At 41.4% G+C, this 23909-nt stretch overlaps 1 protein-coding gene across 1 annotated transcript; it reads left to right on the top strand.

The window, feature by feature from the left end:
* Positions 1 to 293: 293 nt before the first annotated feature.
* On the top strand, positions 294 to 23372 carry gfra4b (GDNF family receptor alpha 4b). The gene is made up of 8 exons (XM_057043244.1): positions 294 to 657; positions 16965 to 17243; positions 17351 to 17431; positions 18550 to 18895; positions 19590 to 19699; positions 20083 to 20217; positions 22043 to 22209; positions 22914 to 23372. Exons 1-8 carry the CDS (start codon positions 615 to 617, stop codon positions 23055 to 23057), a joined length of 1305 nt encoding a protein of 434 aa, XP_056899224.1. The 5' UTR covers positions 294 to 614; the 3' UTR covers positions 23058 to 23372.
* The last annotated feature ends 537 nt before the right edge of the window (positions 23373 to 23909 follow it).

Genomic DNA, 23909 nt, shown 5'->3' with positions numbered 1-23909 from the left:
AACTAAAGGTAAATAGCTGATATTTTGATATTATTTAAACTAAGGCATCAGTTAATATTTCTCCAAAAAAGACCCAACAAACTCATTGATATTAACCACCCCCACAATGAGCCTCTTTAGGATCATATCCACTATCATTTTTGCTGCAGCATCGACCCCGTGACTGCCATACATTATTAACGGCCTGGCAATAATGTAACCAGGCTGTTTAACGTCCTGCCCAGCGCAAACAGCGACCCCCCCCCCCCCCCCCACCACGCCGATCCACCCCCACCTCCCTCCTCCTTGACGGCGGTTCTTCCCGGCAAAGCTGAACATCTCTCCGGCAGCGGACTCAAGAAGCGTCTCACAGCGCAACGGAGCAGAACAGCGCAGGGGGCAACTTTCACTGCCATAATTACGCACAGGTCTTCCTGCGCGGCTGTAACGCCAACCTGGAATCACTTGATGGGATTATGAGAGAATAAAGAACTATTATTAAGAGGCGATGGCTTCTCCAGACATTTATTTCTTATAATGATCTTCACGCGTGACTGGACGTTCCCTTCTTGCTTGGTAATCACACAGCTGTAAGTCCGCTGCGACGCATCATCGGATCCTCATTTTGCAGTAAGATGGATCTGTGGGGAGTTTTTCTCTTTCACCTCATAAGTTTTGGTAAGTGAAGTCCCGTTCTTTCCTAATGAATTTAAATGATAATTGTTGAGATTTATAAAGAAAACTGTCTCACCTGCTCCATCAGAGGACTGAACAATCAAATTGAAACTAATTATACCGGCAGGGTCCCCAAGCTTGTGGGTGACTACTCTGGAATCATAACGTAAAATATTTTGTTCATTTATTTCCCTCAGACAATAATGTGATATTGTGCCATCTTGTGCGTCATCACATCCAGGCTGCGTAAAGAAGCGTTCACATGCACGGGCTTGTGGCCAAAGTGTCGCCGTGTATTCACAACAAATTTGCGTCCATACTCACTTGTGTGATCAAAAAATTACAAGAGATCGAAATAAATGATTATAAATTGAATTATATATCATTATCATGGCTAATTTAAAGTTTTCAGCCCCTTTAAAGAAAGATTGTGCAAGGTACCATGTTCAGGAGGGCATTAAGTAACAGACCTGCAATCAATGTCATTCATGCAAGGCCAGCTAGGATATTTATGCATGTGTTTAGTTTAACCAATCATCAGTTTTGAGAACTGCGTTTTATTAGATGTTTCTTCATTACTGCACGCAAATGATCAAAGATAATGAGTCTTTAAAAAGAATCTAAGTGACTGCAGCCTCCACATTTGCACATTTTAATTAATGTTATTGGCCTCTTTAAAGTGACAACAAAAGTGTTTGAACAATGATTCAGCAGCACTTTTTGAAATAATGGATCATTTTATTAGACTCAGGCACATAATATAGACTTATTTCCACATAAGGTAAAATTATATGGAAGTTATGGCATAAAAACATAGTCTTGATATTACTGCAATTAAGTTCATACCAATGATTCTAGACTGTTCAGCACTTTGACTCATCATTTTTCCAAAATCAAACTGCAGTAGTTCAGATATATTTGGTTTTTGGCATTGCTCACTCCATCACTGTGGTATTGTTGCAGGTTCTGAGATTGAAATGGTTTAATATGGACTGGCCAGACCTCAGATGATATTCCACTCCCTATAAATGCCCCAAAATCATCATGGAGGGAGTTCAGAAACCACAATTTTCAAGAACTGGCTTTTAAACCAACAATTTGTGTGGTGTCTCCACTAGGCTTTTCAGTTCTCTTCCCTTCCCCCAGAAATCAGGAATGTGTGGGTTTGATATTAAGTTTTTAATAATGAGACAGCTCAAACTCATGAAATGAGTGGAATGCTTAAAAAACCTACAAACACAGCAAAAAATATACAAAAATAAACTCAATGTGTATATAAAAGACGTTTAAGTGGTTCAGCCTACAAAACATGTTTGATAACTGACAATCAAGAAAATAACTGCTACGTTTAAACAGGAGGCGTTTTTAAAACTAACTTGACTTAATCAAAGCTATAGATTTTTCTTATCCATTTTGCTGAGTGATAAAGTTAACTATCTGTTTCTGCTCTTAGATATGAATCTGTGCAATTTCTGATCTTCTGGCCAAGGTTGCAGGTCTCAATGCTGACATTAATACAGCTGGGGAAGTGTTTTTATGAATTCAGTTGTACCGTTCAGACTCAATTAGAGTTCCTTGCACTGTTAGGAAAAATAAAGTAAATCTCAGCAGTAGGAGTGTCCAAGCATTGATATTATCTGCGTGATAAATGTGCACTGCCGCCCACGGTGACGCATCCATGGGGGCACACACTTTGAAATGAGCAAAAAAAAAACAGTGCACAGAAACCCATCCAGAGTTTGGGAAGTGTTTTCTAAATTATCGTATAAAATCCACCCTTGTGAGTATATCTTTATATCATCCTCCCTTCGCTGGTAATGGAAATATACATTTAAGGTTCTTGTTTTTATCTTCAGCCCGTCATGCTGTACTATTTTTAACTTGTTTTATAAATCACAGCTGCTTTTGCAACTGTCACAAGCGTTAGCTCGCCATCAGTCTATATTTTTTGATTTAACAGTTTTGACATTGTGGGATATGACCCGAGTCTTTAATGGAGACTGATACGTTTTGCCCAGCGCTGCCATTACCTATAGAATATTGGCTGGGTATTTCTAGGTAATTTGTTATGAATTAAAGCAGGTAGCACCCCAGGTGAACCATGCTCATGCTTGCGTTATACGGAAGAGATAATCAGTCGTTGGAATCGCTGTAACATATTGGCTGATGCCACTGGAGAACATGATGTTTGGGGCAAGATGCATGACATACGTTCCTTATCATTACCTCATGCAGCCACATTTCTCTCCTGATGATGATGATGATGATGATGATGATGATGATGATGATGATGATGATGATGGTGACACCTCATCAGCCATATCAGGCTTGTGTTGGTTTACGGTTGCCCCTCAGTGACTTTGGTCCCAGGGGAGAACGCTCTGAACCTGATGTGCAAGACAAGAGACCCTTTGGTAGTTTGATGGATTTCCCCTGGGGTGCATGGCTGCACATGGCCTCCCCACTTACCTGTCCACAGCATCAATGCTCTGATCCTTTAAACCCCATCATGGGTGGGTGGAAAACCACCGCTGAACTTGAATGTTCCAATCTTTCAGTTCCGATGGAGCTCAAATAAGCAAGTGACCCTTGAGGATGCTGCAGTGCCGCCATCGACTTGCTCCTAAAAGTGCAGTGGTTCGTGATAGGTTGATATACACAAACACACTGGATGTCTGAAAATAAATATTGCCAACATGAAGGATTGTTCTTCTGCTATGAGGATACAGGAGATGTATTTTACCTTAACCTGAGGAAGGTTATGGAAGCAAATGAAAAGTAGGTTTTGCACCACCCTGACAACAACTGGTCATTCATCCTAAATAGGGTTTGCTTGCATCTAATGTCACTTGTCTAACTCTCTTCTCCACTTCCCCTTGATCACTTTCCAAAAGACTGGTGTGTTTCAAGCTTTTCAGATGGAACAGCTCTTGCACAATGCCTGTGGGCCGTCTCTGTTCTTTTGCCATTGTTCAAGCCCTTGAAACTACCCTTGTGTTTAATTAGTGTAGCATTAAAATCAACTTTTGGGCTGGAATGTTGCCATTTATTTGATAGCAGTCAGTCTGATGAATGTGACCTTTTAATGTTTAAAGCTTCCAGTTTCTTACATAACTGGCAGCTTGTTCTACCTGAAGTTATTACAGCTTAATATCACAAAGTTTTGTTTAAAATCAAGATGCAAGACTCCACCAAGCTGAAAACAAGTGCACCTTTTGTTTGCTCTTTAAACGTACCATAACTCACTATTTCTTTCTCCGAATGTCATGGTAGGTAATGCAACACTGCCAGAGAAGTCGTCAGGTGATAAAGTATTATGAAACCTGAATTAAAACCTAATTCTAACTTCAAGGTTATATTGATCATTTTAGACATTTTGCTTGCATTGATCCAACAGTGGATTAAATAGAGCTATACAAATTGTATTTGTCAGGCATTTGATTGTCTCAATTATTAGGATCAGTGTTAATAGGCTTGATAATGTCTGTAATGTCAGCCTTTTCCTGGACTGTTGCAGGGTTTAGGGGGCTAAACTGGAAAGCAAAGCTTCAGATAAAGCTGTTGTTTTGCTTCTAACTCAATTTCTGTCACGATCTGTTGGAACTGACCGACTCAGTGGACGCAACCAGTTTTTGACATGGGCGATGCAGGCAAGCGCCCAGGGCGCAATCTGTGTCGAGGCCTCCTGGGGGAACCCTTCTGGAGGTTTTCCTATCTGAAAAGTCATCCCAGTGTGGACGTAGGATTCACTTGAGGGATTAGGTATCGCAGTCCCCACAAGAATCTGGAAATTGTTGCCAGTGAAAGCGGTCTGGAATATTTTAGCATGTTGGCATCAAAATCTGACCCCAGAGAAGTGGAAGTGAATGGATGGATGAAAGAATGTGGTGCAGCATTAGAAAAGGACTGAGATGATCAGTGCAGCATATACCTGCACACAGAATGAGTTAATTACAGCATCTACGTTAATAATTTACAAGCTTCAGCACTGCCTTAAATTGTTATAATTAGAATTATGACTTTTCTCCCACCCTGTATTAAATTTTAATCGGATACTGAAATTGGCTACCTGTTTTATATTTACTTGAGATCATGAGTTTTAACTTTGCTGCAGAGAGCTTTTTAAAGGTGTTATAAAGCATTTCAGATGCATTGGTCTGTATTTGTATTTCCTCTTCCTGAGAAACCAACACATTCTCATTCTGAGCTTGTTGCAATGATAAATATGCAGTGTCAGGTTAAACCGTAGACTGTATCGAGATGGATGACATGGAAGCTGCTCAAAAACCGAGGCCCATCGTTGGTAGACCGCACTAAAGGAATAAATCCAGCTTTCCCCATCACTTGATCCAAACTTACATTTCTCTTGAAAACTCACGTTGACATTTCATGGCGATATTGCCGCGGTGTCATTTTTCTGATCTGAGGTTTTAATGAGTTGTGGAAAATAGTCTGGCCTTCATCACAACAGGTATAAGACAAACAATAGCCGGTTCCTAAATGACTTCACTTCAGGCCTCCCAACTTTATTCCTAGCAGATCATATGCAGCTTGATTTATTCTCTTCCAGATGTGGGTGTGTTTAAGTGTAAGGTAGTCTATCAATGGTAGCTGCATCTGGGCTTGGTGCCAGGTGTAAGACAGGAATATGGGGAATATCCCACATGAAACACTTATAAGGCCCCCAATGAAATCAAGATTTTACTGCTAATATCATATACATACTACAACACATCAACGTGTTTATTAGTTTAAAATCTGTTTGGGCATGGGTTAACAAATCTTAACATTCAACATTGGCTCAAGTCATTATTTAAAAATGGTGAAATGTGTTGATTTTCCTAACCCTAACCCTAAAATGCACTATGTCAGGGAAACAACCAGCACTCTAAAGTTTTTGGCAGGAGAAAGCTCATGGCGGTTTATGTTGGAGGAAAAGTGGAACAGTCTGTCTCTGGGCCTCTTGATTCCTTAGTCAAGTGAAGAATGTGACTTTTGGTGGTTGAAAATCGATGCTCCTGACCGTAGTTATGTTCAAAGGTTGCTGAGAAAGCAGTTAGTGGTGGCGATATTAAAAAGAATGTTGAAATAAGTGTACTAAACTGTGTAGGATAAGAAACTTCTGTTCCACAGAGATGATTCATGTTTAAGTGGGCTGAACATGGAAGTGCTCTGGTGGCTTATGTCTATAACACACTGTATCTACTTTTTCCATTATTGCCCATTTCCTTTGCTTGTCACAACAATGACATCATCACCATTTTTCAGCCCATGTCTCAGCTCTGCTACATTGGAGAAGATGACTGTCACACAGGTGAGACACTGCATACAAACACTGATCTGGAAAAGCACCAGTGGTCATCATCCAAACTCGGGTAGCAGTTTTGGCATATTTTGGCTTTGGGTCAATCTGTGCAACAAGTTTGACTGAAAATGCTGCGATAAAATGTGATCTCAACAATCTAGGGTTAGTCAGGTTATAGACCCAGAGGTTATCAGGGTACTGTGAAGCTCAACATTTCTCCACGGGCTTTGTGACAGTTTCAAATGGAGGTCATAACCCTGCATGTTGGGCTTCCTCTGTGCAGTCCTGGGCGACATCTAAAACTCCAAGCGATTAGTCAGTTTATACGGCCACACAGGGGAAATCGGCATCAAAAATCCATCAGTTAGATCAGGAGGCTTATGTAGCCTTGCAGTTTTTTCGTTCAAGCTCCTGTGACCTCAAACTTTACTGAGCGGTATTACCGTCTCACTCTTTGTGAGCACAGACAGTCGAATTACATTGTAGTTCTTATCAGCCTGCCCAGACTACACCATGGTAACAGGCTGAGCTATACGCACCAGTTATTCAGTGAAATTTATTTGGTTTATTTATGGCTTGGAGGAGCTCTTCAGTTAATCAAATCACTGAAATCAGTTTGTGGCCACAATAAAAAGAATAACTGGAATGGCTCGTTTGGAAGACAAGGATTAAATTATTGACTACGCCAGGAAAAAAGAAATACAGGAAATAGCTGGGTAACGATAAAACAGTAAGCTCACTCTATCTCACCTCACCAGTAAATATCCCAGGAGTCCTGTTACCGATATAGCACCTTGAAATAAGAGGGACTGTAATGTCTCAATGGAATCATGACATCACCTACTGTAAATAAGGCTTAATTAACAATAACTCAAACTGTGGCCTAAAACAAACATGCAAACTTACAAATGGTGTGGTGGAACCAGCAGAATAATTATGTTTCTACAGCAAGACATGCTGCATGTTTCAAAGAGGACACATATGGTTGGCACACGCTTGAAGAGGAGAGTACAAACAGCTGAATTTTCAAATGTCTGCTCTCTTTAAACATCCACCAGTCGAATTGCTTTGTGGAAAACAGCTTTTTCCTTCGAAGGGCGCTCATTCCAACACATCTTCAGAGCATAAAAGACGACGCGCTGTCACATGTTCACGAAAAGCTTTTAAGTATGTGATTCATTTAAAAAGTTCTCAAAGACGAGATGGGTAACATGTAAAAAGTGTGAATCATTTTTGTCTGAGAAAACTGAATTTAAGCAAATTAATGTAAATTAATGAGTTACTTCACTTTTTCGCTTTGAATAGTTTTTCACAGGGAGTATAGAATACAGATCTGTTCATAACTGTGTCCTAGATGGGGGATGTTTATCGGCAGCTGCTGAATTCTTCTGGGTTTTAAGGTAATGGAACGACACCATTACCGGGGCAGCAGACAGGAACTGGCTGGAGGGCACCTGCATGTTTGAGCTGCACTGAAATTACAACATCTGCTCTTTCACCAAAACTTGAGTAATTACATCAGACATGGGGCAGGATGCAGGCAGCAAGTGATCTACATGTAACCCTGCGCTCCCAGGACAGTTTGTTTCCTTTGTCAGAACCTCTGATCCAAACATCTGGTTCCTTATTCTGACGGAGACTGGTAGTCTTAACTGTTTTCCACACACCAGCGTGTGTGACAAAGATTTGGTTCCATTAGCTGTTCTTGACTTTACGGCCAGTCAAATCAACTCCCTCACTCTCTTGTTACGCTTTAATTAACTTGATTAGGTTAAACCTATAAAGAGTCGGACAGCTTTCTGTGAGCGATAACTATGAAACAGGAGTCTGATTTCCATGGATCGGCCTCTAGAGACGACCAGCTCTATACGAGACAGCCGACTCTCTGCCACACACATCCGAAGGGATCAGATGTAGCTGCAGCCCAGACCAGAAAACCACAGTGAAGTGTATAGTTATTATTATACACACATTAGGGGATCCCCCCACACCCCCACCAGATGTTGAAACGTATAGAAACTGTATAGGTGGATGTTTCAGCTGTCTAGATTGTGGTATTTGGAGGTCATTTTCAAGATGAAATCTCTGTATTTCTGTTTGCAAATGTGATTAAATGTAACAAGGATGACTGGACCTTCTTCAGCAACAACTGAGTTATCCTTAAGATAAGTATTATTTAAAAAGAAACTCAGAGGATAAAGTGAAGCTGACCTTCTGGATATAAAATGTCAAATATCTGTGCTACAACACTTCTCTGGCCATCCGTCAAAACCATAACTCATATCCAACAGTGTGCCCATATCTCACATTTGGCCAGATACTGAAATGATGATGGTAATTTAACCGACCACCTTGAAACTGAAGAGACGATATATAGATCTGTATTGTGCTGCTGGGTTGAACATGTGCATGCAGCTTCAAAGACCTGAGGCTCTTTTCAGGATCCATCTTTGAATCATTGTCATCCACCTCAAGGTCCCTGTGTTGCTGCCACTGCGCTTCAGATAATGGATAAAACACCCACTACATCCCATCAGAGTACCGCAGCATTACAGTTTAATACGCACAACATTACAGTGGACGGCTGCTTGCTTCAACACCACCTTGCCTGAAAGAGTCCACATTGTTGTATACGCATTAAACAACAATACACTCAAGGCTGCTCCTTTGGACTGTTCTGTAAACCAGGACCACAACAGCAGCCAGGCTTCTGCTCTTCCCCATCCTCTTTATGTAAAAAATCTAAATCCTACATGAACTACTTTTGTGAAAGTCTGCAGAATAAGTCAAAGAGGTGATAAAATGTCCATAAAAAGTGGGGAAACTGAGAAATTTCCGACATCAGTGTTGCCTTTGGGATGTCTCTCCATTGTCTTCCAGCTTCTAGGCTCCCTGATGATGGGACTGAGAAATGGCTCCTCTAGCAGCTCATGTTCAGGACACAGAACTGCTACTTGTTATGTTTTTTTCTCCACTTCTCTCAAATCTAGACACTCTTTAAAGGGTTTCAAACACACAACATGGGGTCATTCTGTCTAAATGAAAAGGTCACATTAAAATTGGTGGTGCTTCCTTTAAGATCCTTGAGCCTGACAAGTGAGAGCAAATGGAATATAATGTGATTAGGTAATTATAGAGCTACTTTTTTAATATAGCTCATGACAACTTGGTAATGTGACATTTAAATGTGGAAATATAAAAATAGAAAAACTTTGGCTTTAATAGATTTCCTGCCAGTCTGTTCCTAGCGTTACCAGGTTCAGTCATATTCGACTTATTAGACTACGTGTGTGGTATTTTTAGCAAAGGTAATACACAATGGGTCCTTGAGCGGACCATTCTTTATTGCCACTGTATTAAATATAAGGTGCATTTGTAACCAGGGCCAAAAAAGAAAGAATAGCCAGATTAATTTGACTGATGTTGCTGAGTTTTTACCGGTATCAAACCAGCTGACCATGGCACAAGAACTAATCAGGCATTTTATTTATTTTTTACTGGAATAAGCTCATGTGCTTGCCCAGGAACAGAGAAGCAACCTGTCTGGGGATGTGTGCTGGTTGCTGGGATAGCCTCCAGTACCAACTCCTGCCTAACTGGGAGGCAGCGGTGTGGTCCTGCCAACTTTTTCACAGAGGATGCACCAGTTGCTGTCGGCCCCAATCCGATGAATTTATTGTCAAACTCAACAACAACTTCCCAGACAGCCAGCCCACTGTAGGTCAGCCCTGAAGAAACAAAAAAATAGCTGCATATTGTTTTTGCATTAATACTGACGAGAAATCGGCAGTTATTTGTTTGGTTTGAAAGTTTTTTTAAATATCACATCAAAACTTTTTCCTCCCATCTTTTGTAACTGTTGAGTAATCTCATAATAGTGCGATTCCCCCCGCCCCCCAATACTTTTGGTGAATGTTGAAGCTGTTTAAAGCCTCTCTGCTCGTAAGTAAACAGTCCCAACAAGGCGTAAAAGCAGCACAGCGAAGTGGGCGTGAAGTTTTGATTACAGTCGCTCATTATTATGACAAAAACAAGAAATTGTTGGCCTCAGATGAAAGATGGAATCGCAGCACCCATCAAGTGCTCTCTATTTCATGGTCGTGTCACATTCGATTTGTTACACCCCACTTGTTAGTCCATCACTGAACATTTAGATATATATATTTTTTTACATATCATCTCTATGTAAACGCAGCAAAATGTTTAAGCAAACCACTTCTTCAATTATTCTGTGGCTTCCTGCGAGCTATGATCCAGACAGTGTGTTTGACTCAAACTCTGAATTTCATAGGAACATTAATTAGGAAATTGTAATGGTTTATTGCCAGTAGAAGTAAAATTAAAATGACTGGCAAAGAAAATTTGAATCATGTCTTGCAACGGATTGCTTTTGTTCTACAAACTGTGACGGAAATGTCTAATGGCTGTTTTGTCTGAATAATGAATGGGTGCTGAGTGTTTGAAATGTATGAGAGGCTTGCAAACAAGCTTCAGGACAACATTTGCACGATGATTTAAAGAGAAACCAAAGCACACAACAACAATAACACTAATCTTGTGAATAAAGGCGCTTCAAGTCGACGGTTTTTTGAAAGTAGCATAAATTCAGCCTCAGTTTCAGAACTGAGGGTGGGTAAAACAAACTGGCTGCAGTCTCTTGACAACTGGCTTGGCTCTGTTCTAGCGTTCCAACTATAGCTACAAAAAGGTCCAGAGCAAAACCAGTGCTTTCAGATGGATTATCCTGGTTTCGACGCGTATCTGGGACATGTATTTTATTTATTTATTCAAGGTTGTTTTGGGGTTTTGTCAAAGGTCATGCTTGTGCAGGTTGCTGCCAGTCAATGTTGTTGTTTTGGGATAGAAACAAATGTCATTGAGCCTCTGCCCTTGTTTTGTAACCTTGATTGTTAATATGCAAAATCTAGCAGTGGCACCTCACGAGCCCAGTATTGTATTGTAATAGTGCTGGAGGTTTATTGATAAAGTTAGTATAAATATGACTTGCACCTTGTTTAGGATATGATTCAGAGGGTTAATTATGTTTTACTCTCACCTGTTCTATTCGGGTTTCCAATTAGCAACTTAGGATTCTACAGATCAGTGTTGAAACCTCAAATGCCATCTGGTCACGTCTCATGCTTAACGCTGGGGAATGACAATGAATAAATAATAATTTCTCTATCAGGAAAAAAAACCAAATGGAAAACAAACATTGGATTTATTGCCTTAAGGAAACAATCCACCACAATTGATGTTTTTGCGAATGGTTGAGGTAATCAAGTGAAAAGCCCAGTGTTGAGATTCCTGTGTGAGCTCCCCTCGGTGCGGCTGTCTCTGCTTTTTGACAACATAACAGATAGGTCTCAAACTAGGAGCGCGCTGGTCTCCATACACAGTTCTGCTGAGTCTCGTTAGTAAAACTGGCCATCAATCATCGTATTGGAATGCAGGGCTCCTCCACCGTCCTGCAATGGCTCCCGAGTGACAGTCACAGCTGGTCGGTATTCTGGCGTTGTGGCAACATTGGAACCAACAGAGTTAACGTTTTATCTTGTTGCTACTGTTTCGCAAATATTTTTGCTGCCTTGCGTCTGCTCTGGTCTTGCTGCTCATCATAGGAACAAACGTTTTTAAAGACACATTATCACAATGGGTCTGAAATAAAACCAGATGAGAGTCAACTTCATAAAGTAAATAAAGGGATTCTTAAACAATGGAAGCATATCGACCAGTCGGTAATTTAGCTACTCCATTTTTAGGAGCTGTTTTTTCAGACCATTTGTCACCCACCTACACTTCCTGCTTGATTGTGTCTTTCTGTCCTTTGAGTCTGAAAAGTTGGTAGACTCGATCAGGATCAGATGATTAGGATTATTCCATTTCTTTACTCTTTTTCTTTCCACCGTGCTCGGTGCCCATATCTGTATGTGTCATTGTGTCCTTTTTTTTGCAGCATTTGGATGACTGTGAATGTGAGAGTATAGATCTGTTGTTCAGAATTAATCTGATTCCTCTCGACATCGTCGGTAAACATTAGGGAGCCTGTTTCGTTGGTAGCCACACACCCTGTTAGGAGGCTGCCTCAACCCTTTTTAACATGATGTGGCTTGATTCTTTTTTTAAAGGCTTCTTTCCTCCTCAGTTTTCTTTGTGTTTTTTCATTGTTTCTTTATTAACTTATTTAAATGTCCCTCCTTTAGTCTTGTCTGTCTTTTCTATTATTCCAGAATATTCAGATTTTGTTATTTTTACCAATCCATATGTTTTCTTTGACATATGACATATTCTTTGACAAATGCTCAGTGTTTAATTAGGTTCTTTTGGCTTTATATTCTCTCTTTGGTGAGGCTGTATGGCCCCTACATAAATTACATCTTGGACAGTCAGGAGCCACTCATGAGGATGTGAAATGGTTCATATGAATACAAAGTCAGCTCCTGTATATTTATAAATTATTACACTCTATACATGAATATTATATGTGACCTGTAGTAAATCAGGATCAGCTTGCACTTTCCATCCTGTACTGGCTGGAACGTGAGCTCAGTCCTTCAGGCAGCCAGAGAAAAATCATGATGTGTGGAGTTCTTGGCCCTCTGTGAGCAGAGGACATTAGGATGATGAGTTAATTACAACAATTAATAGTTGATGAACACGGAATGTCAAAATTTCCATGTAAAGCAGATTGAGTTGAGTGACTTTAAGACTTAACTTGGAATCAGTGATCACTTTTTTTCCTAACATCATATCTTATTTATTGCTGCAGAAGAGCGTCACAATGCTGCTCTGCTCCACCACATCATAATTTGCAGAAAACTGGCCTCTTTACTAGCCGTAGGACGTCTCAGGCACCAAACTGGCTAAGTCTGCCAATGCATCTTTCCTCCTTTTAGGTCTGTCGTCCGCAGCGAACCGCCATTTTTCACGCTTGATGTGTGCGAGCCTTTTGAAATCCGGATAAATCACTGTTGGATAGAACTGACATCTAATTTAGCGTGAACAAGAAAAACAGAGCTATGGTGATATATACATATTTGAGTTGAACAAGCCCCGAGAGAGCCGTGTAATACAAATTTTAATATTAATACTCCCAGTAACACCGTAAAAGTGTCGTCATTAGTCAGGGATATTTCCCTGTTGAATGTCCGAGATCCCTCCTTACATTACATTAAGTTATTTTGGGTGCAGAGATGTTCTTTTATTTACAACACCAACTATAAAACAGCTAGTTTTGCAGCCATAGGCAGATTGTTTCAACATTTTATTTTATGAAATATGTGATTTTAGTACTGTGACACAGGTTAAGTGCTAACAAGATAATATGTTTGTGTGTGCAGGCATTGGGCTTTCAGGGTTGCATTTTGTCTACTTGTGATGCTTTGTATTGTAGACTCGGGTGGCTGTGAAAGCTTTTCCGAACCACCTGAGAGTGAGCCGTTTATGCCTTTTCCAACAAAGAGACCGCTGAGATTTTCAGGAAACCACTCATCCCAGTTCCACTACATTTAATGTCCCCATCAATAAATATATAATTAGATAAATCATTATTTGCCTTTAAATTTTCCCAGTACTAAATTCTCCCAGGATCCAGGCCAACTGTCCTGGACTAATTTGACAGTTGTCTGTCTTGGAGTTTACATTTAACCCTTCAGAGTCTTATTATAAAACGTTCAGTATTCAGTTTTGTTAGTTTATTGGCTCTATTTTGAGTGTTTGTGTTCCTTTTATGATTTTTGCCTTTCCTTCCTGCCATTCTCCTCACCTGTGTGATTGTCCTGATCTCTTTCACCTGTGTGTGCTTCTCTTGCACCTGGACCTCATTGGTTCATCTCCTCCCTCGTGTATTTAAGCTGTTTTCTGCTTTGTGTGATTGCATGTGCGAGTGACAATGCAATAAGTTGCTCATCATTAAAAAAAAAAGTGATCTGTAGCAGTGTGAGCAGTTAAAGGCTCTGATGACTGCGCAGTAGAAGAATATGACCTCTGACACTGCAGCGTGTTTACAGAAGTTGAAATGTTAGTTAGTTAAAATTGAGATCTAAAACCTGCTTATCTCGTCCGTTGTGAAGTGTCTCTAAAGCATCGCGCCTCATTTTGAATGTCGACTGGAGTGGCGTCGCATTGCAGTTAGGACTGAGGTTGCCTTCCAAAAATGTGATCTGCAGCCAATTTTGAAGCAAATATGAAAATGGTCCTAATCTCATTGGAACAGGCTTCTTTTGTTGTTGAAAAATCTGATCTGGGTCACATAGGGGGCGGGGGGGGGGTATGACCTGGCCTTAAATCTTTAAGTCTCTCTTGAACCAGATTACAGTACCTTTCTAATGTAACATATCACCACTCACACCAAATGTATGTCATTCATACACTGTAGCGGCTTATTTCCCCAATAAAATGCTAAGTCATGTTTGTTTGTGCATGAGCAAAATTCCCAACACTAAAACTGCCTAAATCTAAAGTTGCAGCTCATCCAGCTTGATTGGTTTCACCAATTCCCAAGCTAATTCAAATCCAGGCCGTGCATGCTATCATCACTGACAGTTTCTTCAAAAGCTCAAGTGTGGCTCTGCAGGCTCTCTGCAGACACAACAGCAGGAATTCTGTGTGCAGCCCAGATCAAAGTGACAGGGGTGTTCACTCAGAGCACCAACTCGTCGGCTGCATAACAACCATCGTCTTTCCAGAGGTGGGATATAATCTTTTGTTTACGATTCCATTCTTTCTCAAACCTGCCCTCGCATTATGGCATCATTTGCTGTGTGCTTAAATTCCTGAAGGTTCAAAAGCAAAAAAAAAAAATCCCAGAAGTATTACTGAAGGCTTATAGTGCTATAGAGAAATGTGTGTATTGTCCTTATGATGCTTGTACATTGAAATAAGTTAGATTTTGAGTGCCCACTTCCTAAAAGTGGAAGCTGTCCTTTCCTGATGAAGCTCTCCTGGGGGAATTGTTGATTCAGTGGAATGCTGGTGTCAGCAGGGGTGACAGTTGTCATGGGACACAAAGATTCTATTTTGGAGCTGGTGTTATCTCACCAACTTTAGATGTCAATTAGACGAACATAGGAACCTGGTGCTGCAACAAACCTCATTTGCACATTGTCACTCATGTCTGTGTTAATGAAACTCTGTAGAATGATTGGTTTTAACACTGAATTATACACATAAAATGTTTGTACTGTTTTTAAATACTCTCTCTGAACGTTTTAGTGTATTCGTGTGAAAAAAGAATTTGACACCTAATATTTAATATTATTTAATAAGCAGGTGATTAGACTGAATATACTTGAGTTTGGTTTTGAGCGTGTGTGTGGGGGGTTGTGAGTGAATAAAAGTATCCTGAGCAAATGTGCCTTTTCTTAGTCCTTACAAGTTGTATCTCTGTATGTGAAGCAAACCTGCACATTTTGCATTTGCGCAATCAAGGTATTCTAATTCTTGAACTGTTTGAACATAAAATCCGTTTTAAAAGAAGCTAAACTGCATTTCTTTTCTTCACACAGGTTATTTGCAGATAATTCACATTAGAATGCTCAGCTCCTGTGATTTTACAAAAAATGTTACAGATGAGACTATTAGTGACCTTTGACCTAAAATACATTCAGTCAAGAATCCAGTCCTCACTAATTGAGCAACAAAAAAATAAGACATACAAAAGTTACCCCTCAGTCTTTACTATAATAAATAAAAAGAGAAGAGTTCAGTCTTATAATCTAGAATGTAATTTCTGAAAATATTAAATGCAGCACGGAAAAGGCCCCAATGTCACAATTTAAAGTATATGGTGAGTTTGACAGTTTGAAGTTACTCTGAAGGTTCCTCTAGTGGCCATTAGCTGTAATGCACCCTGGACAAGTCATCAATCACCACATGCTAAATGCAACATTTACTCACAAATGTAATTTTTATCATAATTAATTCAAGTAATTTAGAGCCTTCAATCAGCCCAATCCATTGTGGAATGGTGGAATCCTCACAGAAAATAAACTTGAGCATCTGGATGGTTGTAATTAGCTCTGCAGAAGGTTCTCTTTCATTCCGGGCTTTGGAGCTTTCTTTCATTTATCAAAATATTCTACCCACCTTAAGAACACAACCACAACGGTGTAACTTGCTACGTTTACTAATACATAATCATTTCCCCTCAAAGCCTCATTGCTTTGGAGGTCAGGGGGACTGAGGCCAACATCCCAGCCAACTTCATTAAGTTTCATTTTCATTTTATCACTGCTGAAGTGGACCATTAAGCCAGTGTGCAGGGGTAACTGATCAGCCAATCTGCCTGTGATTTATGTGGCAGCGAAAGTGAGGACTTAACTGAGACTCACAACACATTGATTACCGACATGGTTAATTGGCTAAACCCACTGGTACACTGAGACGGGCTTATTGGAAATGTCAAATCAAGCGGCTCATTTGCATTCGTGATGTATGGTGTCTATTTCAGCTTCAGCCCAGCCAGCCGCCAACCGACACACACGCAAGGAAGGTCTGGGATCTCTGCAGCTGGCCATCTGGCCCTCCCTGATGTTGGTGTTATTCGGAACTTTTGCTGCTGGGTTGCAGCAATACGTGCTGAGATAAGAACTGATGTTAGATCAGTTCACCGGTGGGGCCACGGTGAAGAAATATCTTTTTGAAATAGCAAAAAATTGATGAATCATGGTTGAGAATATAGATGAATATTATTAAAACGGATTGTTTTACCTCTATATTTGATCTGATGATGGTAGAAATTTTTGAAAAAGGTACATTCTTAGATTACTCTTTAGAGATTTCAGATCCACACAAAAACAACGCTGTTGTTGCTTTTGTGTTACGTTGCATTATGGGCTTTTCACCGGCAGAGCAATGCTTTGTTCTCTAGATTCCTGAGCTTGCATCACTCAAAAAACAACAATCGAACCTACAAGTGGTGCTTCGTAACCCCGGATGGAACATTAACTTTCTGCTTCTTTCTCCATCAATCACGACTACTTTCCTCTCTGATTCTCTCTCACAGCTCTATTAGAGGTGATCCTGGCCAGCAGGGACGACTGCTTAGTAGCCGGAGACTCGTGCTCGAGTGACGAGACCTGCAGTCCACGCCTGCGCACGCTGCGTCAGTGTGTGGCGGGAAATGGCAGCATGAAGCTGGGTCCCGGTGCCAGGAGCCAGTGTGCCAACGCGATGTCCGCCCTGTTATCCAGTCCTTTGCATGGATGTCAGTGTAAACGGGGCATGAAGAAGGAAAAGAACTGCCTGAGCATCTACTGGAGCCTCCATCAGTCTATCATACATGGTGGAGTTTTAAGGATAAAAGCTTTCTAGACTTCCAAAGCACCATTATTTCATTTGAGATGGCTGTGATAAGATCTAAACGAATGTTTCTTCTTGTTATTCTTTTAGGACTTAAGCTAGTGGAGAGTTATCCCTATGAAACGGTGCAGAGGGATTATGACTACGTCCGCTTGGCCTCTATTACCGCTGGCAAGTTTGCCGACCCTCATTAACTTTCCTTTTTATTTCCCAGCCTTTCATCCTTTGAAGATGTGTTCTTCCCAATGAAAACTTCTATGAGTTTTTCCAGGAAACTGAACAACCTTCCATTCAGACAGTTACATAAACCTTCATATTTGACTTCAAGAATGACGTCTTTGACTTTAAATAACTGGATAGCAGCCATAGATCATTGCTTGAACCACAGCTGCCGGTGGAGAGCCAAGCCCTTGTTTGTCGTCCCTTTTTCTTATTTAACAGTACCGGTATATTCTTTTGGTCCCGATCATTATCTATGGACTTTTTAAAAAAAAATCTGGAGACAATTATATCTACTCTGCATGAAGCAGCCATAGCAGATTAAAAAAGAAAAATCTGTAAAAGTCAATTGTTGAAATTGCATTTTAAAAATGCTATTTAGTTATAGCGTCATAACTGGGAAAACCAATTTAGGTAAAAACAGCTCAATTCGCACCAACAACTTATGCTTTAGAAGTTATTAAATTTAAATTTACTCTGTAATGAGTTCACACTCCAGATTTCACCTCGTTTTGCCGCGGTTTTACTCTGAGCATCTCTTGGATGTCTGAGCTGCCTATCTTATCTCTAAAGCTGAGCCGAGCCACCCTCTAAAGGAAACTCATTGCAGCTGATATGCGTGAACTTATTCTTCCTACAGCTCATGATCTCAGGTGAGGGAAAGGTCACTGACCGTTAAAATTGAGAGCTTTCCTTTTTGGGTCAGCTCTTCAGCACAGCGGAGCGTGAAGACGTGCCAATCAAGTACAGATACTCCTCTGAAATCTCGATGAGCCTCTGCTGCACATTCAGGTGCAGAAATTGAGGTGATTCACACAAAGGATGGATGGAAACAAATTGAGTCGAGCCTTTGTAAAATGTGCTCTCATTAGTGTCTTGAATTAAAGCATGCAGTTAATTAACCTGCAGCAGCAGGGCCTCGACGCTCCTGTAGATGATATAGGCCCACTATCAAAATATAAAAAATTTGGTATATTTGATCAACGTATGACTACAAGGGTGCATCCACCCTGTTTTTCCGCACACACTTTTTAACCTATTCGCGGTTGTCTCGCTTGTCTCACTTGCAGACTCTGACATTGGCATGACAACTGTGAACCGCTGCCTGGCGGCAGCCAAGGCCTGCAATGTGGACGATCTGTGCCAGAAGCTCCGCACAGAATACGTCTCGGCTTGCATTAAACCGACGGCCAAGTCAGGCCTCTGCAACCGGGGGAAATGCAACAAGGCTCTGCGCAGATTCTTCGACCGCGTCCCTGCTGACTACACGCACGAGCTGCTCTTCTGTCCTTGCACGGACACGGCGTGCGCAGAGCGTCGGCGACAGACCATTGTACCCAGTTGCTCCTATGAAAGCGCAGAAAAACCCAGCTGCATCACACAGATGAGGATCTGCAACGCTGACTACGTGTGCAGGTTCGACCGCAGGAATGGAATTCGTTCCCATTTATTTTAATGTCAGCGTTATGTCTGGAGTTGATATTAAAGCTATTTATCATGCTGCAAAGGTCTGATGTATAATCTAAACCATAATTATAATCACCAGATTGGTTTTGCTTAACTCCCCTCTTTTCTCATTGTGCACCCAGTCCAGTGTCCTTCGCCAGTTATTCAAGGATTGCCTGGGTACTGGTTTTAGTTTTGCTAACCATACATAGTTTGGCTACAGCTGCTCAGCATTATGGCTTTTTTTGAAACCAAATAAACAGCCATTCAATCAACAAAACAGCCCATTGTTTCACCCTAAAGCTTTCTACCGCCAATGGTTAGAACACCCCAGAGAGCCTGTTGGAATAACCCATTAAATATTTAGCACAGATTAAGAGCCAGATGGATCAGAGTTATCGCTCATTGCTATCTCTGGTCATGACCATTATTTTTCACAGCCTCATTACACACAGAGGGCTTTACTAATGATCCCAGAACCGGGGGATAAAAAATATTACTCTTTCTATCACTTTCGCATCACAGGACCGTGTCTTCGCTGTGGCATGTTTCTTCACGTCAGAAGAGCAATTTTGTTTGTTCTGTTGCCATTTAATTAAGAACCAGCAAACTTTTTGAACATTAACCCACTGATCAATGACGCTCTCAAATAATATTTTTGTAGGTCTCGTCTGGCACAATTTCAGTATGCCTGCGAACCCTCTGATGGTTCTGCTAGTGGCTGCAAGCAAGGGCCTCACCGAGACTGTCTCCTCGCTTACACGGGTTTGATAGGTAGGTGCAAACACTCAAGCAGGGTGAAAAAGTATTTTCTTTCTTTTCTTGTATTGGAGAAAGCTACCTAACACAGAGGCTGCCCCGCAGCAGTCACACATTTTCAATTATGACTCTACTACAGAAATCTCAGGGCTTTCACATTTAATGCATAATAATTGGGTATTCTTAGGGTTTTTTTACTTTCAGTACCTCACTGTTAAACCTCACAAACACAATCTACCCAAGAACACTGAAATTCAATCAGCTCTGGCCGGTAGAGAGGAAATGCAGTGTCCATTACCGTCCATTCAAATAACAATGCATTAAGAATGCAGTGTAACAGCTCAAGAGGAGAATGAATATTTAATGGTGCCTGAGACCTGTATGCTCTCTGTCTCCAGGCAGTACAGTTACTCCCAACTACGTGGACAATTCAACATCCAGTGTGGCTCCATGGTGCTCCTGCTCAGTCAGCGGGAGTCAGCGAGAGGAATGTGACCACTTCCTGGGATACTTCACTAACAACAGCTGTCTCCGTGAGTGTCGAACCGTCCACACAGTCGGTGATCACCTCATAACTGCGGCGACATTCGTGTGATTTTATTCTGAAAATTGCCAATCGTGGCATGACACGTATGGCTAATAAGCGTTGCTTAAAAACCTCCATATTGGTCATATGTGCATCTGTAATACAGTTATGGTCTGGGCATGAGAGTGAGAACAAGGAAATTTCATCATTATGCATAAATATCAACATATTGAGTTCATTCATCAGGGGTTTTATACCCTGACTACAATAGCTGCTAGAGGTCCATTCATTTCCTTTCCCACTGATACACAGATGAACCAATCGATCGCCCCCTCATGATGTCCAATAATTGTAGGGATACGGCCAGGAAGTGCTTAGCTGAATAAAGAAGGCCGGAACCCTGCACATCTCGACACTATACTTTACCAGATGTATTTGACCTGTTGTCAAATGTATACCAAAGGAAAGCCTATGTAAGATTTTTTTCTTTTATGGATAAAAGCAGACCCAGATTTAGGACGAGTAGAGGATGATGTAGAGCGGATGGCGGAAGATAAAACAAATCAAGAGACTTTTTATATATATAACTACTAATTAGAAGGTATGCAGGACCTAAACGTAATAACATTACTTGACACATGCTTAAGTGGTAAAGTACTCGTGTGCCTCAGGTGCAGTGATGGATTAATTTCATTATAAAATGGAGCGGGCAACGTCTAATCAGGATAATTTCCACTGATAGCCTGCAATAACAGCCCCGACATAGAGGAGACGGCTGACTGTCAGCAGAAGTGCTTTATGTTGGGGTTTCTTTTGTGTGTGTGTTTCATTATAATAATGACATGCTTTTCATCATTCTTAGGATTTTTTTCGAACACAATTACTTTGATTTTACATCTTCATCACTCTCAAATCCACAATATCACAGCATCCCTAAATTATCAAATTGGTTATTAGATTGGAGCCTCTGCTAGCACCTGAAATCCTGTCTGAAACCTTTGAATTATGGGTAATAATGGACCCAGGCCTATAGGACCTCTGGACTAGGAAACCTCAATGATGCATAATAACAAAATATTCAACTTCGCAGTAATAAATGAATAATTCTGTAGCTGCTGGAGAGCAGAAGATGGAACAGCACATAAAGCATCACATTTAACTTGTACAATTGGTTCTTTCCCTGAATCATCAACCTAATTTTTATGACTTTAACTCCGGAGTTTAAATCATTAATGGCCCTGGTAGGGCCAGTATTTATCTGACAGTGAACCTGTGCACACAGTGGCTAGCTTTTCAGTGTGTGTGTGTGTGTGTGTGTGTGTGTGTGTGTGTGTGTGTGTGTGTGTGTGTGTGTGTGTGTGTGTGTGCAGTGAGGTGAATCTTTGGCCAGTCTGTCCTCGGGGCCCACAGCCTAGTCGAGATACAGAGACTGGTCTCAGAGTTGTTTGGCCAGTGTAAATGGTTGATGAGTTAAAGAGGTCGATGAGGCGAGGCAGGTGCAGTTTGAATTGAAACTTGACGGGAATATTGAGTCTCTCTCTCTCTGTCTGTCTCCGTCTGTCTCTGTCTCTGTCTCTCTGTCTGTCTCTCTGTCTCCATTCAAACTAAACTCTTGATCAGTCTCATAAAAAACACAAAACACAATTTACTATCAAAAGGTGTGAAATCATGAAGTTGCTTCTTGATACTTTTCTGTTAGTGTTTATATTGAATTTAAAAAAAGATATTTTACCTTGAAGACTTGTCTTAATTGGGTTATTACTGGGCTAAGGTCTGCGTGACTTCCTGTCCTCAGTTGTCGGATGCTTTACTAGTTGTCCTGCTTGTTTCAGAAAATGCCCTCAATACATTTGGAAGTGAATCGGAGCAGCCACGCACTCCCAGTCCACCCAGTTCTCTGACCCCCACCCTCGGCAGCAGAGAAAACACAAGTCCCACCTCGCTGCCAGAAACCGTAGAAACGATGAGCAACATCCTGGATACAATCATCCCAACGCAGGTGAGCTGCTGTAGTCTCCGTTCAGCAGTTTCCCACTAATGTCTGACAGCAACTCTAATGTGCTATCTTTATCTTGTGTTCTGTCTTCTACTGAAAATCTACTGCTCAGATCGGCATGATGGGGTTTATCTGTGCTTAAAAATTAGGCACCAACCTGTAGACTTATCAGGATGGGGGGGGGGGGGGCATGATGAATGGCCATGATAGACGGACCACATTGGTGAGGTCTATGTTGGGTCTTATCGGGACCAGCAATGTGTGGGGAGAGTGGTGCACATAGAACCTAGCAGAGGGCAGTGACTGTCAGACAAAGCCACAGTAAATGTGTCCATGAAGGTTCTCATTCATCGAGAGGCCAGTCATCCATCTGGGTCTAGCAGGGAGTCAACTGGTCCAGGAAATTTCATGGTCACGCCCAGTCTGGGTCATGAACTCCGGACAAAGCCTTGACTGACCTTTCTGTGACCTCTGCACAAAAACCTTCTCTTTAGCATCTGCTCGTTGTACAAAGACTCGTTTAAACAGACGCTTCGGTGTGATTTTGAACTGGGTGGTCTGTTTGGAATGGGGGAATCAGGCAAGATATTTTATTGCCTCGCAGGAAACAAGGAAACATTTCTGGCATGTAAACATGGTTGTGAACGAGCTGCCCATCACCATTGAGCTGGGAAAGGCAGCATGAGCTGATCTGTGTCTTCTCTTAGGCTCTGGCAAATGAACTGCCTGTGGGTGAAGCCACCCTGCCCTCCAACGGCCTCCCCATCTCTGCTTCACCTCCCAGTGTCACGCTTCAAACTGCCTGTGGCCTTCTGCTCTTGCTCCTTCATCTGCTCACCAATGGACACTAAAGCCCACAGGGTGTGTGTGTGTGTGTGTGTGTGAGGAGGACCCTACTTTTATCCCACAGACGGCAGGATCATTGCAGCACATAGGACCATGTGGCGTCACTCCTGCTCCTACATGTACAGAAATTCAGCTGTTTTTTTTTCATGTGTTTTTACATGTTATGTGTCCACCTGCCAGTGGCTCCTGCAGAACAAAGCAGTCTGTACACGTACGCATTGTTGTTGCAATCAAGAAAACAAAGTCTGCTTTTGTGAGGCAAGTGTCCAACTGTTTTCATTTCCACACGTTATTATGAACATATAATGCATATATGTATGATGTAAAGACATGCATACGATGTATCTTATCAATGGAAGCGCTTAGTTGTACAAGAAAGTTTGGAAGAAACCATGAACTTTGTGTCTGATCTCTACTCACAGTGCGACAGGTCAGGGGCTTAAATACCACTTTCCGTGACTGAGGGAGGACCGTGATTTCTGACCAGTACTGGAATATTGGAGATGCCAACAATAAAGCTTTATTTTGCTCAGACATCTGAGAAAACTCTCATTATTGTATGTCCATCGTTGAGATCTCCCCAGGCTGTGGGCCAGCGCGGCGACGTTGGAGATCATGTGACACAGCAGGGGCAGACGAGCTCGGCTTGGTTCTGCTGTAGATTCTCTCTCGTTGTGTATGTGAACAGCGTCACGGCAACGGTGGTGGAGCTGCCAGCACCAGCTGGCTCATAGCATATTTAGATGGGAAAACTGATGCTTTACCTCTTCTGTTGTAGGAATTCTGAGGAAGTGCTGCGGAAAAAGTTGTGGATTCATTTTGATTTATTGATCCTTTTCTTTTTCTTTGTGACTAAA

The sequence above is a fragment of the Takifugu flavidus genome, chromosome 9 (assembly GCF_003711565.1).
Source record: "Takifugu flavidus isolate HTHZ2018 chromosome 9, ASM371156v2, whole genome shotgun sequence".
Lineage (NCBI taxonomy): Eukaryota > Metazoa > Chordata > Actinopteri > Tetraodontiformes > Tetraodontidae > Takifugu > Takifugu flavidus.
Note: the sequence above shows the minus strand (reverse complement) of the source record. Positions and strands in the feature narration are given on the sequence as shown.